Raw genomic sequence first — 21,336 nt, 5'->3', positions numbered from 1 at the left:
CCTTTTTCTGACTTGGACAGGCTCGAACTTTAGCTGTTCTCAGGATTATACTTTAGCCTGCTGAATTTACTCATCAGTAGCTGAAGTTTATGCCTAACCATCTCCTCTTCCCCCATTTTTGGGAAGTGGAACTTCCAATTCTAGATGCAGAACAGTTGCCGAGGTGGCTATGCCTCCAATGGAGGATGGGCACCAGCTTCTGTAGCATGGAGCACTCTACTTATCAATCTTCTCCGCAGATGGGCAGTCTCCTCCTTCCATTCCTTCAAGGATATGGCAGGATGCTCTTCTGGTCTCCTGGAGCCCCCGAACAGGTGCTTCAGCCACTTCCAGATAGCTCTGTGTGTTTATGACTTGCCTTAAAGCAGGAGCTGACTCCAGGAGCTCCTGCCATCTTGCTGGTTGTCTTTGTTTTTTAACATTAACATTTTTTAAGAATCTGCCCTTTAAAGAAAAAGTTCCTCATTTTGGGTTTATCTGATGTTGTTCTTCGGGCATCACACTGAGAACTATGCTATGTCCACCTGTCATTCATTTGTGATTTTAATCATGATCACCAAGTCAAAGTGTCTGATTTCTTCATGTTATAGTTACATTCACACACCCCCATATATTGATAAAGAAACTATGAGAGGGCACTGTAAGACCAGGGAAATATCCTGTTCCCTTCCCAATATCCACCTGAGATTTATAATGTGTTCATGTAGTCTGACCCAATCTCTACCTCAAGAGATCCCAAATGATGGTTTTCTAACTCCAGTTCCCTTCTGTATTTATCCAATTGATACCGGTTATTCTAATGAAAGCATGATTCCTCTCCTTTCTCACCATAGAACCAATTGGCACAGTTAATTTTTAGATTTAGGTTTTTAATAACATGTCTTATTAAAAGACTTGAGACTTTAAGAAAAATGGTGGATTCCACATAAGGGACAGGAAATGTACACGATTAGCCTGAGATAATTTGTTTCAAATTACCCTATACTTCGCCAATAGAACATTCAAGATAATTATTATGTACTTGTAACAAGACTCCAGTAATCTCTGCGAGCTTCCCTGATATATGGTAAAAAAAATGTCCTAGCTAGGTTCAGTTAAAAATATCCCTTGGTATCTCATAGACAGTCATAGTAGATACTTATCCCAAATAGTTGGATAAGCGCCTGAGCGCCCTGGAGACACCCATGTCCTATGGTCATGGTACACAGCTCCAGCATTTGGTACTTTACCAGTGGGCCCTACTTTGGAGTTTGTGTACCAGAGTGTGGCTGAATTGGACTCAGAATGGACTTCTCTACACTTGCCTCTTCTGTCCCTTTTATTTGAGCCTAGAGTTGGTGCTGGAATTGGTAGGTGTATGCCCAAGAATCCTGAATCTCTGGGCTGTCCATATGGCAGCTGGGCCCTAGGCTCAGTGGAGTTGAAACACCTACTCTCCAGTTCATTGAACTCACCCAGGACAACTAACAAGGAAGTGTGGATGGACAACCTCCATACCAAGGATCCGAGAGAGTCTACAACTGCAAGCAAGAGAGTCCCAACCATCAGTCATATGGGATCGAAGCCCCCTTTCAATAAGAGGTGGAGTGGGCATCACCATCCCAGAATCCTCAGGATTGAGGAATCAAATATGGACTAGAGTGGCCTTACTGGTATTCTACTATAGACTTATTGTGATTCCAGCAATGGAAGAAATTTTATCATTGATGTAGAGTCAGAGGCCTCTGAAGTTGCTAAAGTCAGGGAGAGGTAAAAAGATGTAATATGTCATATTATCGGTCCAGAGATTCGAATCCCCTACATATATCTTAAACCCAGCACCGACTACAATTCAAATAAAGTAGCATGCAAGTCTTGTGAAAAGAAATCCCCTCTGAGTCCAATTCCATCACGCAGAAACACCAGCTCCAAAGAAGGGCTATCTGTCATGGCAGTGAACCCCTTCTGCCATGACCATAGAACCCGTGGGTCTCTTTATCCCTCAAAAGAACCAATACCTGGGGTTGTATCTACCTTATCTGTCTCTTAGACTCTGTTCAGTTGTACATAGGGGTATTCCTTCTGACAACCTCCAGACTCTTTTTTAGAGACTCACAGCCTTATCTCATTTCTCCTTTCCATTTCCCCCTTATATTAGGTCAAACAGCTTCCCAAAGTCATGTCATTATATGTAGACAGGTATATTCTGCTGTTCCGCATTGAATCTTTAATTCAAGGTCATTTTCTAGTTGCTTCTTCAGCTGGTATGTGGTAGTGATCCCTCGGTGCCAGGGAGGCTCATCCCCGGGTGTCATGTCCCACACTGGGGGGAATGCGTCGCATCTACACGCTGAGTTTGGCTGTGAGAGTGGCCACACTGGAAGCGGGAGGAGTGCATCCAGTACCCATATGGAATCTAAGCCCTCACTTGACATAGAAGTGCAACGGACACAACCAATCCAATGTCCACAGAGAAAATGTGGAATGGGTGTGGGAACGGTAGCCATGGTGGCTGCTGGGTGTGGGGAATGGGAGGAAGAGATGAGATGTGGAGGCGTTTTCGGGACGTGGAGTTGTCCTGGATAGTGCTTCACGGACAATTACGGGACATTATAGATCCCCCCAGGGCCCACTGGATGGAACGTGAGAGAGTCTGGGCTATGATGTGGACCATTGACTATGGGGTGCAGTGATGCTCAGAGATGAACTTACCAGGTGCAATGGATGTGTCATGATGATGGGAGAGAGTGTTGCTGTGGGGGGAGTGGGGGGTGGGGGCGGTGGGGTTGAATGGGACCTCATATTTTTCATAATGTAATTTTAAAAAAATAAATAAATAATTAAAAAAAAAAAAGATGTAATATGGGGACATTTTCAGGACTTGGTATTGACCCAAATGACATTGCAATGACAGATTCAAGCCATGCTATATCCTGCCACAACCTACAGGATTGAATGGAAGAGCATGTAAACTATAATGGAAACTGTAATCCATGCTTAGTGGAATGCTGAATGAATGTACCATACTAATGAAAGAAATTGTTAAGGGGAAAAATGGGAGATGTGAGGAGTAGAGCATATGGACATCCCTTATATATTTTTATGTAACATTTTATGTAATCTAAGTGGCTTTTAAAAATAAATAAAAAATATATTAAAATATATCCTTTGGAAATCCATCCATATTAGTTTATAGAAATATACTTCATTCCTTTTGTAGGGTTTTGTACAGTTGGTTGTAATACAGTTTGATCCTACAGCATATATACCTTAGTTTATTTGAACAATCTTCTATGTTCAAATATTTAGGTGGCTTTAAATATTTTACTGTTAAAAATAAAATGCTGTAAAGAATGACTTTGTACATATGCGTTATGAATGTTTGGTCTAGGAATATGTATTAACCTAAATTACTAAGGAAACAAGAGATCAGTATAATATAAAATATGTTAAATGCTTAGGAATATTTATTAGATAATGAGACAGTTTCAACATATACTCATTAAAATTGTTTTCCAACTATTCATGTCATATGTAGTATTATTTTATAACTACATTAAAATGAGAGGAAACACTGCTGTGTATTTGTTATAAGTTTTAAATGTAGAGGTTTTACAGTAGATCTGCTTTTCCATGTAGTGGACTAAATACATTTCTTTATGTAGCTCCTGATGAAGTACCAGCTGAAAATCTTATGCTGAAGAAGCAGGATTCAGTGTCAAATATCCAAATGCAAGAAAAACAACAAAGAACTTCCAGGGTTGAAAAAAAACTCAAAAGTAAATATAAAATTATAGATACCTTTAAATTACTTTAAAGCATGCTCACCAGAAAATCTTTTTCCTTTGTGTCATGGATATGTATTTGAACATATACTTATAGAAAATTTATCCTTTGACCTACAGTATGAATATACAAAGATAAACAGAGAACAAAAATTAAAGCATTGAAAACTTTTATCCAGGTTTTCTGTTCACAGGACTATTTCATGGCCAAGAGAATATGAAATAGTCCCTATTTCCTAATTATTTCATAGGCTCAGTGTCAACCAAAGTCTAATAACAGGCTAATGACTGTACGTTAAGAGTGTATACCAAGTACCTTTCAGCCAACTCTAGCAGATTATTGGTCCAGAAGTCTTACGGGTGATTCAGACCTGTAACAGTGTCTTTCAAGTACATGAAGAAGGCTAGAATTGGTACTAAATATGGAGTAAGGGTCAGCTCTCTGAGAAGGTTGTTCTCGCACAGGCACTTGAACAGTATCCCAGACAAAGCCATACCCCATGGGGAGGCTTCCAAGTGGAGGTGCCTGGGCTAAGAAAGTGCCTGAGGGTGGAGGGACTCTGTCCTTGAGAGCATCACCTTCCTGAGACAGCACTGAGCTGTCTGTGTACCAGTTTGGTGTGTGGGGAGGTAGCATTCCCCCATGAGGTCTGACAGGTAGAGCCTTTCTAATTGCATTATTTCAGGCCTGAAAGATTACCCATAGGAATTTGTCTTGGAGCTGGATTCCTCCATTTGCACACATAAGTATATACGTATATGTATGTGTATACATATATATACACAGGCATGTACATATATGTAAACATACATATGCATATAAGGTAGCCATACAGAAATATACCTACATGCCTGTCCATGGATACATTTACATATATACACACATTCATAGACACACCATGCACTTCTTTTTAATTTTAAATCTAGAGTTTACACAATAGATCTATTTTTGTATTTAGTGGACTAAATGTATCTCTTTGTTTAGCTCCTGATGTAGTAACAAATCAAAATCTTATGTCTGAGGATCAAGAGTCAGTGTCAGAACCCCAAACGCAATTAAAAAAGCACATAAAGTCTAGCAGAAAAGGACTCAAGAGTAAGTAAAATAATTGTACATGTTTTTAAATTACTTAAAAAACTTTTTCAGATGACCACTTTTTCTAGGTTAACGAAAATATACTTGAGCATATGTATTTTTTGGAAACATTGCACTTAGAACTACAGTATAAATAACCTAAGATACTTCATAACAGAAAAACATTGATTCATTTTAGTTGGATTTTTTGTGTGCAAAAATATTTAATGGTCATGAGTCATGTGCTCATTATCCACCAAATCTTAATAACAGGCCAGTAAATGTGTGTTAATGCGTTGTGCTTATGGATCCAAAAGCTCAACGGGTGCCTCTGACCTTTGATTCTGTCCTTCTGCCATAGGCTCCAATCAGCAAACTTTAGGGGTTGCTGTGACTTGCACCTCAGGTGGCAAATGTGTTTTGGCGAAACCCATGGAAAGGGTGACCTTGGCAACCCACTAGAGGGCCTCTAAGACATTTTGTTTTAAAGGTCCCACTCAAAGGCAGCATCCTTTCTGGTAACCTCATAGATGGAAGAACGTGAACTTGCCAGGGGATAAGTGGTTCCACCAATTGCTGGCCCTCGTTTTAGTTGTTGGGACAGAGAGAGCCAAAAGCTTGGCAATGATCTTTTTTAGAATGAGACATTGTGCATCTTCTCAGATCATGTCCAGTGGTTTCACTTGGACCCTAGGTTTTTGTGCCTTGTCTGTATTAATGGCCCAGGTGTGCTATCACATGTGGGTCAACAGGGCATCCAGTCTTTGTTAAATATTGTTCATGTCGGGCCTTCTGGGGGGGTCCCATCAATATAGGGGAAGGCTAGTTTTCTCTCTGGCAACAGGATTTTTTCCAGGCCACAGCTCCCAACTGGTGACAAAAGAAATCAAGAAATTTACGTAGCCTTGTAGGAGGATATTAAAGGACATTTTAAGACTTTCCACTTAAAGGGAAACTGATCCTGATCATATTGAAGGGGAGGGATGCATACCAAACTCCCTCAACTGGACAATAGCCTCTATAACAGTCACAGTATCATGACCTGCTGGTGTCAAGGGAGGCAATCTGCTGAGCCCTTCATAATCATCTCCTGGCAGTCTAGGCCTTGCACATAGGCCAGAAAAACCAAATGAATGGAGAAACAGTTTGGATTCCTTAAGCTTAGCCATGAGGGCAGTTAGTTCTTTTTTTCTGTAGTCAATCATTATTGTCTTGGGGAAATATCAGTGCCAGGTGCCAACTGTCAGGTGGATCATTTCACTTTTTCTGTATGCCCCAATGGATTAATTAGGGTTCTCTAGGAAAACAGACTCAACAAGAGATATCTGTAAAGTCCAGATTTTGTAGAGCAGACTGCAAGCTGGGAACTCAGATGAAGGTTATTTATGAATTCTGCAGGACAAACTGGATGGCTGAAGTAGAGATGGAAATTCTCTCATCTGATTGCTGAAATCATCACTTTCACTTTTAAAGTCTTTAACTGATTGGACAAGCCATGTCTCATTGTTGAAGACATTCTCCTCAGTTGATTGTAGATGTAATCAGTCATAGACGCAAGCAACTTACTGATGATTTAAGTCCACAAATCCTTTCACAGTAACAATCAGGCAAGTGCTTGATCAAAAAACTGGAAGCAAAAGCTGGCCAATTTGACACATGAACTTAACCATCATACCAGCTAAAGCAGCACAGCTTCAGCAATTTCTGTCAGGGCTTGGGGACAAAAGTGAGCAGATGTGCATGTAGATAATGCATCTTCAACAATTCTAATTCACTAGCAGGGACCTTAACAATGTAGGTTTTTAGGCACCCTCAGGAACTGAACCATAGTTGCGTTTGGGTATGGGTCACCATAGTGGTAGTCTTGCGCTCCAAATTAGAGAGCATTATCTGTTTCCTCCTCATCTTCATGCCAGGAGTTGAAGGGATCATAGTCATTTTTATGCTGGGCTCTGCCACCTCTCCATTTTACTCTTGTTTGCGTTGGGACTTCCAGTCTGTTCTGGGAATAGCCTAACTGCCCCTGACTTGTTTATTTTTAAAAGGTAAGATGTTTAGTTTAAATTTGGCAGACCTCTCATTTTCACCTCCAGATTTAGTCAATTTATTTGGAGGAGTGGAGAGAAGAGTAAGTATTTTACCATAGGGGCCATCAGTGTGCAGAACCTAGTAGGTTACATGTCAGGTCCCCCAGTTTCTGGCCATGAGATCCATTTTGGGTAGCCCATTCACTCCTCCATTGTTATCCCTTTATTGAGTAACCAATCCTAGAAATCTCTTTGGACAAACTCTTGCCCAGATTTGTACAGGCAAAGGTACAGATTGCTATTTATATGTAACTCTCTATTCTGGTCAACCTTTCTGTTTTGGCAGTAGCTGCTTTTTCCATGCCTAAGAATTTGTTAAGTTCTGAGTTGTATCATGGGTTGACTGACCAGACCTTATGAAAATGTTTAATTATCTTTGATAGCCAGCCAGTAGCCAAAGGAATGAACTGGTTAGTGATCTCATAATTACTCTTCTCACTCCCTCTTTTTAGACCCAGTGAGTGAACCACGTGACTCATATGGTTGCTGTGGCCTCTGCAAGGCCAGTCCAAATAAGTTTTTAAGTGGCAGACAAATTATGGGTGAATCAAATCTGTTGGCACCCCAGTAGTACCCAACTGAGGAAGGAGAGTTTTGGGTGTTCTGTTCCTTTCATCCTCCCAATTTCCTTCCTCTTCTTAGGCTGAGTTGTCACTCTTAGGGCACTTTCAAGTGAAGTCTGTGGTGACACTGCCTTCAAGATGGCATTTTCTCTTTCTCTGAGTTTAAGAATATTACATCCTTCATTGTGGAGGCAAACTAACCTGTCTCTTACGTCTCTTCAGATTACTTGGCAAAGCAATCCCCGAGGGCACAGGTCTCAAAATCTTGCTATTCCAGCCTGTCTTTATGCCCCCAGAGAACTGCTTAGGTGTATGAATAAACATTGATCCAACTTAACTTTCAGGTTCTCTGACAATTTTTGATTCAGTTATGGGAAATTAGTATTAGTAAGAAGTTGGTTCTCTAGCTTTCTTTAGAGTCTCTTTTATTAAACTCCAGTTTGACAGCTCTGCAAGCTCAGCTGCTGAGTAGGAGTCCGTTTTTAAAAGAATCAGTGATTTCCCACAAGCTCTTAGACCTCCTCAAAAGCCCTGGGGAATATTTATGCTTTTTGCTTTTCCAGAAAGGCATTGTGCTTAATTGACCTCTTGTCAGAGAGACAGAGAGACAGAGAGACAGAGAGAGAGCTGCCAAGGGTTGAGCTGGTCAATTAAGGCCATGAACGAAATTGAAAATGGCAATTAAGTCTTCATTCATTAACTGTTATAGTATACATCAGAGACTAAATGAGAAAGGTTACCAGCTCTCCCAATTTTCCATTTTTTCTCATGGAGGGGCACAAGGCAAGGGTCAAGGTATCAATACTGACGGAACCAAGATCAAAAAGACTTCTGCCTTTTTAGGGACCTGGGGGCCTGAAAATGGGAGGACTAGAAGTGGGAAGGTACTGAATGTGAAGTCAGTGTGCAGGAAGGTGTTTTCGGGTCCCCTGTGAAGTTCCTTGCAGATACATCATAACGCTGTTTCAGCTGAGGCCCTGTACCCCAATAGGGCGACCTCCCAAGGGAAGTACCTGGGTTGGGAATGCAGCCATTCATAAGAGCACAGTTGGTGGCCTGAGGGAGCGGTTGGGTCTGTCTTCACTCAATTCGCTCCTGAGCCTGCCAGGTACTGGCATGCACCAAGTCTGTTGCAGGAAGGCCTGCTTCTCTATCACTACAAAACAAAGTTACTGAAAAGATCTTAGGATTTCTTACAGTCCCCACCCCCCTTCCACTATTGGCTAAGACTGAAGGTATATGCCAATAATTTCATTCGTAAGTTCCTTGGATTAGTGTATTTTTCTTCCTTTCAGGAGGTTAATGTTTTAGTATACCTTCAGTTTTATTTTACCCTTTTTGATTTAGCCTTATATTTGAAATTTGTGGAACATTATTCTCTTTCCAAAAGAAAAAAAAAAAGCCAAAAGGTATACATAAATATCATTCCTGCGTGTATACTTTCCCTTTGTATTTCCACCTCAATTGTAGATAACCAACTGCATTGTTTTCTGGTTTCTATATCATATGTTTCATTTTGTAAAAATAAGCATTTCTCTATTTCTTGTTTTCTATTTTTTTTATCCTTTCTCCTTCTTTCTTACCTAAAAGGTAGATATTTTTTGGTGAATATTATCCTTGTAAAGCATTCATATCTATTTAGAGATCTTTTTCATTCCTTTTACAACTGCGTTTACAGCTGTTTATACCACATACATACCGTAGATGATACTATACCATCATTTATAGTATAGATCTTAGTTTATTCACCCAATATCCTATGTTGAATATTAGGTGATTTTGAATATTTTGCAATTACAAATAATACTATAATGAGAAAGCTCATACATCTGCTTTTATATTGTTCGGTCTACAAATGTGTAAGATTGTAAAGTATAAATAATCTAAGAAAACTAGAGACCAGTGTAAAATATATTTGTTACCTAGGAATATTTATGAAATAATGAGATAGCTTCAATATACACACAATAAAACTTCTCCCAATGTCATATCAGGTGCATCATGATGTGAACTTATTTATAACTTCATAAAAATGTGAGAAAATTCTGTTGATCACTTGTCATAAATTTTGAACTCTAAAGATCTCACAGAAGATCTGTGTTTGTATTTAGTGGACTAAATGTATCTCTTTATGTAGCTCAATATGAAGAACCAAATGAGAACCAAGATTCAGTGTCCAAAATCCAAAAGGAAACAAAAAAACAAAAATCTTCCAGAGGGGAAAGGCTCAAGAGTAAGTATAATAATTTGTATAGTTCTTGAAATTATTTTGAATTAAACTCATCAGAATGTCTTTTTTCTTTGGTACATGAATATGTACATTAGCACATATTTTATAGATATTTTACACCTTGAACTATAGTGTGAATACCCAAAGATAGCCAGAGAACAAAAGCTAAAGCACTGATACCTTTCAGCTGGGATTTCTTTTGGTAAAATTGTTTCATGGCCATGGGTCTAATATTCAGTATCTACCAAGGCCCAATAATGGGTCAATAGATACGTCTTAAAAGTATGTTTCTTTCAGCTGAGTCTGGGGGCTCACAGGTTCAAAATACTAATGAGTGCTTCTGACCTGTGGTGGTATTCTCCTGCCATAAGCTCCAATTGACAAACTGAAGGGTTTGCTGAGGTGTGTAATACAAGTGGCAAATGTGGATCAATGGGGCCCATGGGGAGGGTGGCTTTGGTGGCCATTGGAGGGCCTCCAGGGCTTCCTGTTATTTGGGACCCATGCAAAGGTCTCATTCTTTTTGTTACCCAATTGAAGGCTGCCATCAATATGGAGAATGTGAGAGTACCTGTAGCCAAAGCCCCACTAATAGCTTGAACACCTTTTTATTTTGGGGACAAAGAGTGCAAATATCTTGGCAATCTCTTCTGAAATGAGATGAGGTACACACTCCAAGATGTGTCCAGGAATTAGGAATTTCGCTTGTGTACTAGGACCTTGTCTGTATTAAATTCAGCTGTGTTGTGCATGTGTCCATGCACAAGGTTGTCACCAAGGTTTCCAGCTCTTATTGTATGGTGCCCTTACCTGGCTGTCTAGGAAATTGTCGTTTGTACAATGGAAAGCTAGTGCTACCTCCAAGAATGGGACTTTTTCCAAGTCAAGATATATTCACTGATAACAGTTCAGGGAATTACAGTAGCTTTATTCAAGAGCATTAGAGATGATTTAAAACCCCTTCCACACAAAGGCAAACTGATCTTGATCATCTGGATGAGTAGGGATGCTGAATAGGGCATTTATGAAGACAGTGACTGTGTAACAAATTCCCTTAGTTGGGCAATAGCCTTTGTGACAGTCACAAGGTCAGGTACTGCTGATGTCAAGAGTGACATTATGGTTTTGAGCTGCCTATAAATAATAGTGGGTTTCCAGGCACACAGACCTTGAGCATAGGCCATGTAGGTCTATTGAATGGGGAGAGTCTCAAGGTGAGTTTTTTTATTTCTTTTCTTCCCTAGGAAGTTAATATGGTATAGGGACAACAGTGTTAGGCACTATTTGTTGTAGGTTCTTGGTCTTCCACATGAAATGGCCCTAACTACAGTAATTCCTGTCACAGCTTGATTATGAAAACTGGTTGGGATTCACATAGACACTACCAATACCAGTAATGTAGTCTGTAGAGGAGGCCATAACAATGGCCTCTGTCAGCCCTGGATAATGGCAGTGGCCTCAGAACCCAAATCAGAGAGCATTTCCCCTGCATGCTGATGTGAGGGCTAGCAGGGACCATGGTCTCCTAAAACTAGTATCCTAAAGGACCAAGTGTGCAATCCTCCCTCACCTCACACTGAACTCTGCCCATGGCATAGGGCCTCTCATCCCCATTGGGACAGAGGTTCCTCAGTCAAACCACTCATCTTGTTTGGTTTTGAAGGCTGTGATACCAGGGTAATGGGTGGGCTGCTCTCTGACTCATGCCCAGTTTTCCTGGGATGGGTGGAAGTAACAGCCCTTGTATTCGTCACAGGGGCCACCACCGTGCAGAACCTCATGGGGCTAGCATGCTTTTCCCCAGGGTCTGGCAACTGGCCTTGATGCTTTGTTTAGGAATCCACCAGTCTCCTCTCTTCTTTGTACCTTCTGTGTTCATGAACCAGACATGTTGCTGCATGTGGGTAACCAGCTGTTCAGTCTTTGTCGGTTTGTGTCCTTGTGTGGGGCCCCCAGGAGGATGTCATCCAAGTAGTGGGAGGCAGTGTTCCCTCTGGGAATGGGACTTTTCCAGGTAACAGTCTACCCTTTAATGGCATGGAATTTAGGTAGTCTCACCGAGGTATACCAAGTACACTTGAAGGCAAATTGATCCTAACATCCGGGGAAAGAAGGATCCTGAATAGGGCATTTGTAATGCCATTGTTGCATACCAAGTTCTCTCAGCTTGAACAAGAGCCTTTGTGACAGTCACAGTGTCAGGTACTGCTGGTACCAAGGGAGACACCATGGCATTGAGTCACCCATAATCAATAGCAAGTCTCCTGGCACCCAAGGCCCTCGTGCATTAGCCAGATGGGTCAACTTAATGGAGGACCAGTCTCCTGGAGAATGTTGGCTTCCTAAACTCAGAAATGAATGCACTTAGTTATTTTCTTTCCCAGGAGGTTGATACCGGTTTTGAGAGAGTATAACAAGATGCCAGTAGTTGGGTAAACTCAATGTTCTACATGCTCCTCTAATATCACTCTAATTGCCTCAATTCTTGTCAAGGCAGGAGAGCAGCTGTGAGATGGGGTGCACATAGATAATACATCAATACCAATAGGGGGAAACGGACTTTGGCCCAGTGGTTGGGGCGTCCGTCTACCACATGGGAGGCCCGCAGTTCAAGCCCCGGGCCTCCTTGACCCGTGTGGAGCTGGCCCATGCGCAGTGCTGATGCGCGCAAGGAGTGCCGTGCCATGCAGGGGTGTCCCCCGCGTAGGGGAGCCCCACGCGCAAGGAGTGCACCCATAAGGAGAGCCGCCCAGCGCAAAGGAGGGAGCAGCCTGCCGAGGAATGGCGCCGCCCACACTTCCCGTGCCACTGACGACAACAGAAGCGGACAAAGAAACAAGACGCAGCAAAAAGACACAGAAAACAGACAACCGGGGGAGGGGAGGGGAATTAAATAAAAATAAATAAATAAATAAAAATAAAAAATCTTAAAAAAAAAATACCAATAGTATATTCAGTAGTTGCAACCATAACAATACAGGTTTTATGGACACAAGGGTACCACTCATTCATATCTGGGTAGGTTCCTGGTGGCAGTATTTCTCCCTCATGCTAGAATTAGGGTTTGTGGGGGTCACAGCCACCTCTGCACTGGTGTCATAAAGGCCGAAGAAATACAATTTCTTACATACCATTGAAATCTGACTTGTCTTAAGGTTTCTGGTCCCTCTTTTAGACAGAGATACCTCAGTCTAACCATTTTACTTGCTTAATTTTGAATGCTGAGAGGTCTGGGTAAAAACTGGTGGTGCTCTATAATTCACCTCTAGATTCAGTGTGAGGGGAGGAGGGTATAGCATTTGTTTAGTCATAGGAATTGTCACTAGGCAGACACTATCAGGCACCACAAAGCCTATTACATGCCATGAATTTATTGTTGAGGAGCCCATCAGTCTCCTCCTTTGAGACCCCACTATCGATTAACCAGACCCAGACATCTTTTTGGAAGTCCTTTGCCCCAACGGCCTGAGCAAGGGATCCTGATTAGCCTTTTTTCATTGCTTTCTTTATGTATCAGTCTGTGATCTTGGCAGTGGCTGCTTTTCCTATGGCCCAGAAATTCATCAGTGAAATTCTGGATTGTGCTGTAGGCTGATTTACCTAACCTAATGAGGAAGTTAATTGGCAGGACTGACCTAAAAATCTGAGCCTGTTAACGATCTCATCATGCAGTCTTCTCATTCCCTCATTATAGACCCAAGGGATTACCAGAGTGGCTCAAAGGACTGCTGTAGCCACTGCAAGGATGGTCCTAACAAATTTTGAAGTGGCAGAGGCTCACTAAGGGTGAACCAAAATTATTGGGGCCCAGTAATCCACAATTGACTAGGAAGAGGTACCATGTGCTCATGTCCTCTTATTCTTCTGCCTTTTGTAGTGGTATGTTGAATTATACACCTCCTCAAAGGAAATGTTCTTAATCTTAATCCATGCTTCTAAGGGTGTTAACTTATTAGTAAATAGGATCTTAGGTAAGGTGTGGCCAATTGAATCAGGTAGGTCTTAATCTGTATAACCAGAAGCCTTATAAAGAGGAGAAATTGGAAGTCAAAAGCCAGAGAAGATAATGCAGGGGTCAGAAGCTGGAAGTCAATCAAAGCCAGAAGAGCAGACTCAAGAAAAGGGAGCTGACAATGTAGAGAGATCATCATGTGATGGGAGGCAAAGATAAAAGGCAAGAACTCTAGGACTGTGACAAGCACCAGAATGCCACAGTTTCCTGGAAGAAAACATAACCTTGCTGACACCTTAATTTTGGATTTTTATCCTTCAAAATTGTGAGCAAATAAATGCTTGTTTAAGCCAACCCATTGTGAGAGATACTTATAGCAACTTGACAAACTAAGACACTTCTCCTTAGTGACTGGTCACTGTCAGTGCACACTCAAGGAATGGAAGTGAACTATGTGTCTAAAATCTCTTCAGGTTACTGGGCAAAGAGATCCCAAAGGGCCCTACATTCTCTTCCTAAAAGGCACAGGTCTCAAAAACTCACTACTTTGCTTGCTGTCCATTGGCCCCAGGGAACTGCTTAGAGCTGATGAGTTTTGGCACTATCAGGGGGACCTTAAGTAATAGTCGGAAAGTGCTCTCATAGCTTCTTAAAGCTGCTCTGTAGGATGTTGTAGTAGATTGTAGCTGTATGTATACCAGAAGAACATGTTCTTAACCCATTCCTGTGGGCTGTGAACCCATTGGAAGTAGGACCTTTTGATGAGATTACTTCAGTTAAGAAGGTGTTTGCACTTCAAATGGAATGGGTCTTAATCCTATTATTGGAGTCCTTTATAAGAAGAATGAAATTCAGAAAGAGAGAGAAAGCAGCAAGAACTGAAACTTATGGAACCCAGAAAAGAAGGGAGAGGCCAGAAGAGGCTGCCATGTGCCTTGCCATGTGACAGGGGAACCAAGATCACTGACAGTGAACCCCAGCACATCAATCTTTGGGAAAAAGGCATCATTTTGATGATGCCTTGATTTGAACTTTTAGTCTTAAAACCATAAGCTAATAAATTCTCATTCTTTAAGCCAACCCATTGCATGGTATTTGCTTGATCAGCCTAGGAAACTAAAGCAGGTGTCTATTTTGACTCATTAGGCAAGCTCAGACAGCAGGTGGGGGGAAAAAAGGAAGAACCAATGGGCCTGAAATTAGGAGGAGCTTGAATTAAAGTAGATAACCAGCAAGATTGGCAGAATGACCCTAAAAATCTGAGTCTAGGCAGCAATCTTATCATCTACTCTTGCCAGTCCCTCATAGTAGACTCAAGGGACCACACCAGAGTGGCTCACAGGGTTACAATAGCCTCTGTGAGGATGGTCCTAACATGATTTTAAGTGGCAGGGAACTCTGAGAAAAAACTGTTGGTGCCCAAATTGTACCCAACTGAGGAAGGATTAGGTCTCATGTGTCTGCATGCTCTCATCCTCCCACCTTACTCATCCTCCTAGGGAAAGTGGCCAATGTCAAGGCTTTTTCTAATGGGGGAGGGGGGGAGGGCAGAAGGGTTCTATAGTGACACTCCCCACAAGATGCAACACTCCCCCATTAAGTTTTTCAAGATTACATCCTTCATCTGGAGGACAACTAACCTAGTCTTCAAGGTCTCTTCAGGAAAGATGTTCCAATCCCAAAGTCCTGCATTCTTTTCATTAAAAGCATGAGTCTCTACAACTTGCCGTAACTCATACTGACCATTACCCCCATGCCACTGCTTAAATCTAAGAATAGCCATTGGGCATAACTGAACTTGCAGGTTCTCTGATAACTTTTGGTTCCATCATGGGAATACCTTAAGTAGTAGCTAGAAATTTCTATAATAGTTTTTAGGGTGTCTATTTTGACTCACAAGAAGAGCTTCACTGGGTTTGGGGACTAAAGGGAAGGACTGAAGGTTCCCTTAAGATCCAAGAACCTTAGTTAATGAACCTAGTAGCACTCTTTCTGAGTGCCCCACATTGTCTGCTATCACCTTCTGAGACCAAATACCCTGGCTGGCAAAGTGCCCTGTGTGACCCTCAACTACTTGCAAATGACTCTCTCAGGACTTCCCTAACACTTCTTAAATGTGTCCTACAGAATCTTCAGGGTTTTTACTTTTCCGAAAGGCATTGTATTTAACTGATCACACTGCTTGTTGTGCCAATTGGTCAGAGAGAGAGAGGGCCAAGTTTTGAGTTGGTCGATCAAGACAAATAACAAATTGAAAGTAACAATTAAGTCTCATTTCCCTTACTGCAATAGCATTAGCAAGAAGCTAAGTAGGAGATGGCGCCAACTCCCCTAGTGTTCCATTTTTACCAAATGAATGGTGCCAGGCAAAGATTAGATATTTCAAGGGAAACAGGTGAGGAGATCATTTCACAGCTGAAGGAATTTAAATGGCACTTCTTGTTTTTGGACTCGGTGTCTGGGCACCAAGTCTGTGTGGAGAGGGCAGCTTTCCCCCATGAAGCTGGCCAGGTAAAGCCTTTCTAATTGCCATAAAGATCTCACATAGGATTTTGGCCTGAAACTAACCCCTCATTAAATGCACATATTCATATGCATAAACATACATAGATTCACATACCCATATACCTAAGTTCATGTACATGTGTACCTATGCAAGCATGCATATGCTCATGCATAGGCATAGTTTAAAAACCATGAATTCTCACTGACATCTTCAATTCCAGGTGACCCCTGCATTCCTGCCTTCCTTCATTTCATATGTGTATGTTCTTTTTGATACCATATGAATCCTATTCCTCTACAGCATCAACTCAAATACAGACTTACTCAACCCTATAATGTTTCTAAAATCTTATCAGAATTTAAGTTCATGCACTAAAAAATAAGCCTACACAAAAGATTTCATGATTTGTTTTCACTTGTTCCCCCAAATAAGGGTATATGCCATATACTGTATTCATGAGTTCCTTGGACTCATGCTTTCTTTTTCCCCTCTAACAGATTCACATTTTTAAGTTGCCTTATTGTTTTAGTTCCCCTTCTTTTCTTTGTTGAAGTATCAATCCTAGTCATATCTTTTTGCATGCATTTGTTGGTTCTACCCACACCCTTATAGATAACCAACTACTTTGTTTCTGGTTTATCTATCCCATGTTTAATTTTGTGTAGGTTGATACCCCTCTATTATTCACTGTATTTTTTTTCTCTTCTTTCTTATAGAAAAGGCAGCAAAGAAGATACCTTTTTTTAATTTTTTTTAAAAAAATATTACATTAAAAAAATATGAGGTCCTATTCAACCCCACCGCCCCCACCCCCCACTCCCCCCACAGCAACACTCTCTCCCATCATCATGACACATCCATTGCACCTGATACCTTCTTTTTAAAACTTTTTTTTTTCCATTTAGCATTATGTCCTGGAAGTTCCTCCATGTCAGTTAATAGGAGTCTTTTTCATTCCTTTACAGATGTGTATTCGTCTCTTTGTACCACATACATATACCATAGCTTATACAGTATATCATGATATACATGACATTGTATGCTCTAATGAATAAGTTGTGCACATTTCATTATTTGATCTACTAAAGTGTATTAAAGTATAAATAAGTTAAGAAAAATAGAGACCATTGAAAATTGATTTGATGCTCAGAATATTCAAGGGATGAGACAGCTGCAAAACTCAACCATTGACACTGTTCTAAAAATGGTCATGTCAGATCTAGTAATATGGTAATTTACTGATAACTTGATAAAAATGGGAAAAATGATAGGGTATACTTGTTATAAATTGGAAATCTAGAGATTTCACAATGTGTTTTTCTATTTAGTGGACTAAATGTATCTTTTTATGTAGCTCTTCATGATGTACCAAATGAAAATCTCATGGTTGAGCAAGAAGATTCAGTGTCAAAAACCCAAATGGATGAAAAGAAACGAAGACCTTCCAGAGGGAGAAAACGCACCAGTAAGTAAAATAATTGTAGATATCTTTAAATCATTTTAAATTAAAATCATGAGAAGATGTTTTATTGGGTTCATAAATATGTATGTGAACATATATTTTATATAAAATTTATGCTTTGGCCTATAGTGTGACCCTAAGAAAACTAGAGAACAAAAATGGAAGCATTGATATCTTTCAGTTGGGGTTTTATTGTTATAAGACTATTTCATGAATATGCTTCATGCTCAGTAGCCACCCAAGCCCAATAAAAATAGGTCATTGGTTATCTTCTCTAGGGTATGCTCTTTCAGCCAAATCCAGCTGCTGATGGTTTCTAATACCTAATGGGGCCTCTGATGTGTGGCAGTGTCCTTGTACAGGAGCTCCAATTAGCAACTGAGGGGTGCTGAGACCAATAACTCAAATGGCAAATGTGGGCCCATGTGAAGTATGCCTTGGTGGACTGTAGCAGAGACTCCAGGGCATCTTATTGTTCAGGGCCCCAATTAAATGTAAAACTCTTCTAGTAACTCAATAAATGAGTACCAGAGACCAAGCAGACCACCAATCATTGGTCCTTTTTTTTAATTTGTTGGCCAAAAGAGGGCTTAAAGCTTCGTACTTATTGCTGGAATGAAATGTTATGGACTTTCTCAATCATACCTGGAAATTTCCTTGTACTATTATTTTGTTCCTTCCTTGTATTAATAGCACCACAGTGTTTCCCCACGTGGGTTACAGGATGTCCAGTCCATGTTATGTGGTACCCTTTTGGGCCTATCAGGCAGCTGTCATCCAAATATTGAAAGCCTGATATTCCCTCTGGGAGTGGGGCTTTTTCCAGGTCATAGTTTATCAATTGGTGACGATGGTTGGGGAATTTAGGTAGTCTTGTAGAGGAATATTAAACGTGGTTTACAAACCATTCCACATAAAGAAAAACTTATGCTGCACATCCTGGTGGAGAGAAATGTTGAAAAGGACATTTTTCATGTTAATTGTAGCATAATAAGTTCCCTTAGCTTGGGCAATGGTCTTTGTAATAGTCATAATATCAGGTACTGCTGCCATGGGTGGCACAATGCAATTGAGTCACTTATAATCAAGGGTGAATCTCCTGGCACTTGAGGTCTTGTACACAGAACAGACAGGTCTATTAAATGGAGTAATTGTCTCATGGAGAAAATTGTATTCCCAAAACTCAGCAGTGAGGGAAGTTAGTACTTTTACTCCCCAGGCAAGTGAAATTGTTTTTGGTAGACAATGGTAATAGATTGTTAAGGAGCTTCAGAGTCTTCCATATGGCCCACAAAATGACTAGCAATTCCCTTTGGGGTAAATGTGCTTAAGATTTTTTTCATAGACAATACATCAACAGCAAAATATATTTCAGTAGCAGAGACCATGACAATGGAGGTTTATAGGGGCCTGAAGAAACCTGTTTATAATTAGACCTGAGTGAGGGTCCCCATAGTGGTGGCCTGACACCCCAAACCAGACAGATTTAACTGTTTCCCCCTTATTCTGGGGCCAGAGATTTGGGTATTGCAAAATTAGCCAAAAGACCTAAGAAATGAATTCTCTTCCACCATTGAACTCTCACCTTTGCATATGGCCTCTAATACTGCCTGAGGACAGAAAGAGACCTCATCTCAACCACTAGTCTTGTTTATTTTTGAAATTCAAAGAGTCAGGGAAAAAGTTGGTGGGGCTTGCCAGTTCTCCAGATTCCCTGGGAGGAGCAGAATTAATAGCACTTGTAGTAGTCACATAGTCATATAGGCCATCACTGAGTGAACCCTGGTTGGGTCACCTGGAGGGCCCCATATGGCCTGGCACCTGGCCATGATTGCCTTGTTGGAGAGCCCAGCAATCTCCTCCTCTGAGCCCCCATTATTGAATAGCCAGACCCAGAGATCTCTTCAGGAAGGCACTTTGGTCTGTGTGAGAGCAAGGATTATCATTTTACAGTGCTTTATCAAGTGCATATCTTGGCTATCTTGGCAGTAGTTGCTTTTTCTAAACTTGCATTGTCAATAAGCTCTGGATTGTGTCTTAGACCAATTGACCTGAACTTATGAAGAAGTTTAATTGAACTCAATAATGAGCAGAAGCAGCAGGACTGACTGACCCTAGAAATCTGAGACTGGCTAGCCATCTCATCATGTAGTCTTCTCTTTCCCTCTTTGTAGACCCAAGAGTCTACCAGGGTGACTCACTGAGATATTATAGTCTCTGCAACAGTGGTCCAAACATGTTTTTAATTTACAGTGGGCCCAAATTTAGGTGAGCCAAACGAGATGGAGCCCCAAAATCAACATCTGAGGAGGGTATATTGGTTTTCATATCCTCTTATCTTCCCAGTCTTCATCCTTTTCCTTAGGCTGAGTGTCCATTCTGAAGGAGGGAGTCTGTGATTATACACCCCACTAAGTGCCTCACTCTCTCACTGAGTTTAACAAGATTACTTCCTTTATCACAGAAGTGAACTAACCTGTCTCTAAGGTTTCTTTGGGCTTATTGGTAAAGTGATCCTAAGGGCAATACATTGTTTTCATTAAAGGAAAAAAATGGAGGACTGAAATTGAAGACAAACTTAAACAAATGATCCTACAGAAAATTCTACTACATACATATAATTTTGAAATCTAGAGATTTCACAATAGATGTTATTTTCTATTTAGGGTACTAAGTTTATCTCTTTGTATAGTTCAGGATGAAGAGACAGATGAAAATTTCAGGCTTGTGCCTCAAGATTGGGGTCAAAAACCCAAGTGGAAATAAAGAAAAAGAACTTTCAAAGCAGAAAGAATAGTTTATGTAATCCTTATAGATATCTTTATTGATATATACCTGAGCATATATATGGTATAGAAATTTATACCTTAATCCATAGTGTGAAACTGTACAATAATTGGCGACCTGAGGTAAAGTATTGATTCCTTTTGATGTGGATTTCTGTTTGTAAGGTTGTTTTATGACCATGGACCAAGGCCCAAAATGGGTCTGTAACTGTCTTTGAAAGTGCAGTGGCCTTCTGTCATAGGCATCAGTTGGCGAACTGAGTGGTTGCTCACAAACTGTAACTCAAAATGCAAATATAAATCTGTGTGATCCCTGAGATGGATGGCTTTGGTGTTCCATTGTAGGGTGTCCTGTGTATACTGTTGTTTGGAGCCCGCATCAAAAGTTTTATACTTTCTGGTAACTCAACAGGTGGGTGCCATCAAAATATACATGTGGGGTATGTGAGAACAGCAGCTGTGGAACAGTGCCACTGATCATTGGGCCTCCTTTATATTTATTGGGCCAGAGAGGGTCAAAAGCTTGCAATCATTTTTTTCTGCAAAGAGACATCATGCATACCCTCAGGTTATGCCCAGTAATGTCATTTTTGTACTAGGTCCTTTTTAACCTATGCCTGGATTATAGGACAAGCCATATTGCTGCATGTGGGTCATGAGAGTATCCAGTCTTGGTTGAGTGGTGCTCTATCTGGGCTTGGCTCATCAGGTGGGTGTCATCAACATCGTGAAAGTCTCCATCTAGGAGCAGGGATTTTCCAGGTTGTGACTTACTTATTGAAGACCAATAGTCATGGAATTTTGGTAGTTTTTTGGAAGGACATTAACATTAATTGCAACCGATTTCATACAAATGCAAACTTATCTTGCACACATCCCCAGTAAAGAGGATGCTGAATAGGGCATTTATG

The 21,336-nt window shown here is 40.8% G+C and overlaps 1 protein-coding gene across 14 annotated transcripts in view; it reads left to right on the top strand.

The window, feature by feature from the left end:
* The window catches only part of CCDC7 (coiled-coil domain containing 7), a 568,294-nt gene that overhangs the window by 241,595 nt on the left and 305,363 nt on the right, over nucleotides 1-21,336 (top strand). For 13 of the 14 annotated variants that reach the window (XM_058297711.2, XM_058297712.2, XM_058297715.2 and 10 more), the window contains 4 exons: nucleotides 3,645-3,758; nucleotides 4,750-4,860; nucleotides 9,627-9,722; nucleotides 17,532-17,642. In XM_058297711.2, the coding sequence (XP_058153694.1) occupies nucleotides 3,645-3,758; nucleotides 4,750-4,860; nucleotides 9,627-9,722; nucleotides 17,532-17,642 (432 nt within the window). The remainder of the gene's footprint in view (nucleotides 1-3,644; nucleotides 3,759-4,749; nucleotides 4,861-9,626; nucleotides 9,723-17,531; nucleotides 17,643-21,336) is intronic. The other variant, XM_071215439.1, reaches the window with a different exon arrangement.

The sequence above is a fragment of the Dasypus novemcinctus genome, chromosome 5 (assembly GCF_030445035.2).
Source record: "Dasypus novemcinctus isolate mDasNov1 chromosome 5, mDasNov1.1.hap2, whole genome shotgun sequence".
In the NCBI taxonomy this organism is placed as follows: domain Eukaryota; kingdom Metazoa; phylum Chordata; class Mammalia; order Cingulata; family Dasypodidae; genus Dasypus; species Dasypus novemcinctus.
Note: the sequence above shows the minus strand (reverse complement) of the source record. Positions and strands in the feature narration are given on the sequence as shown.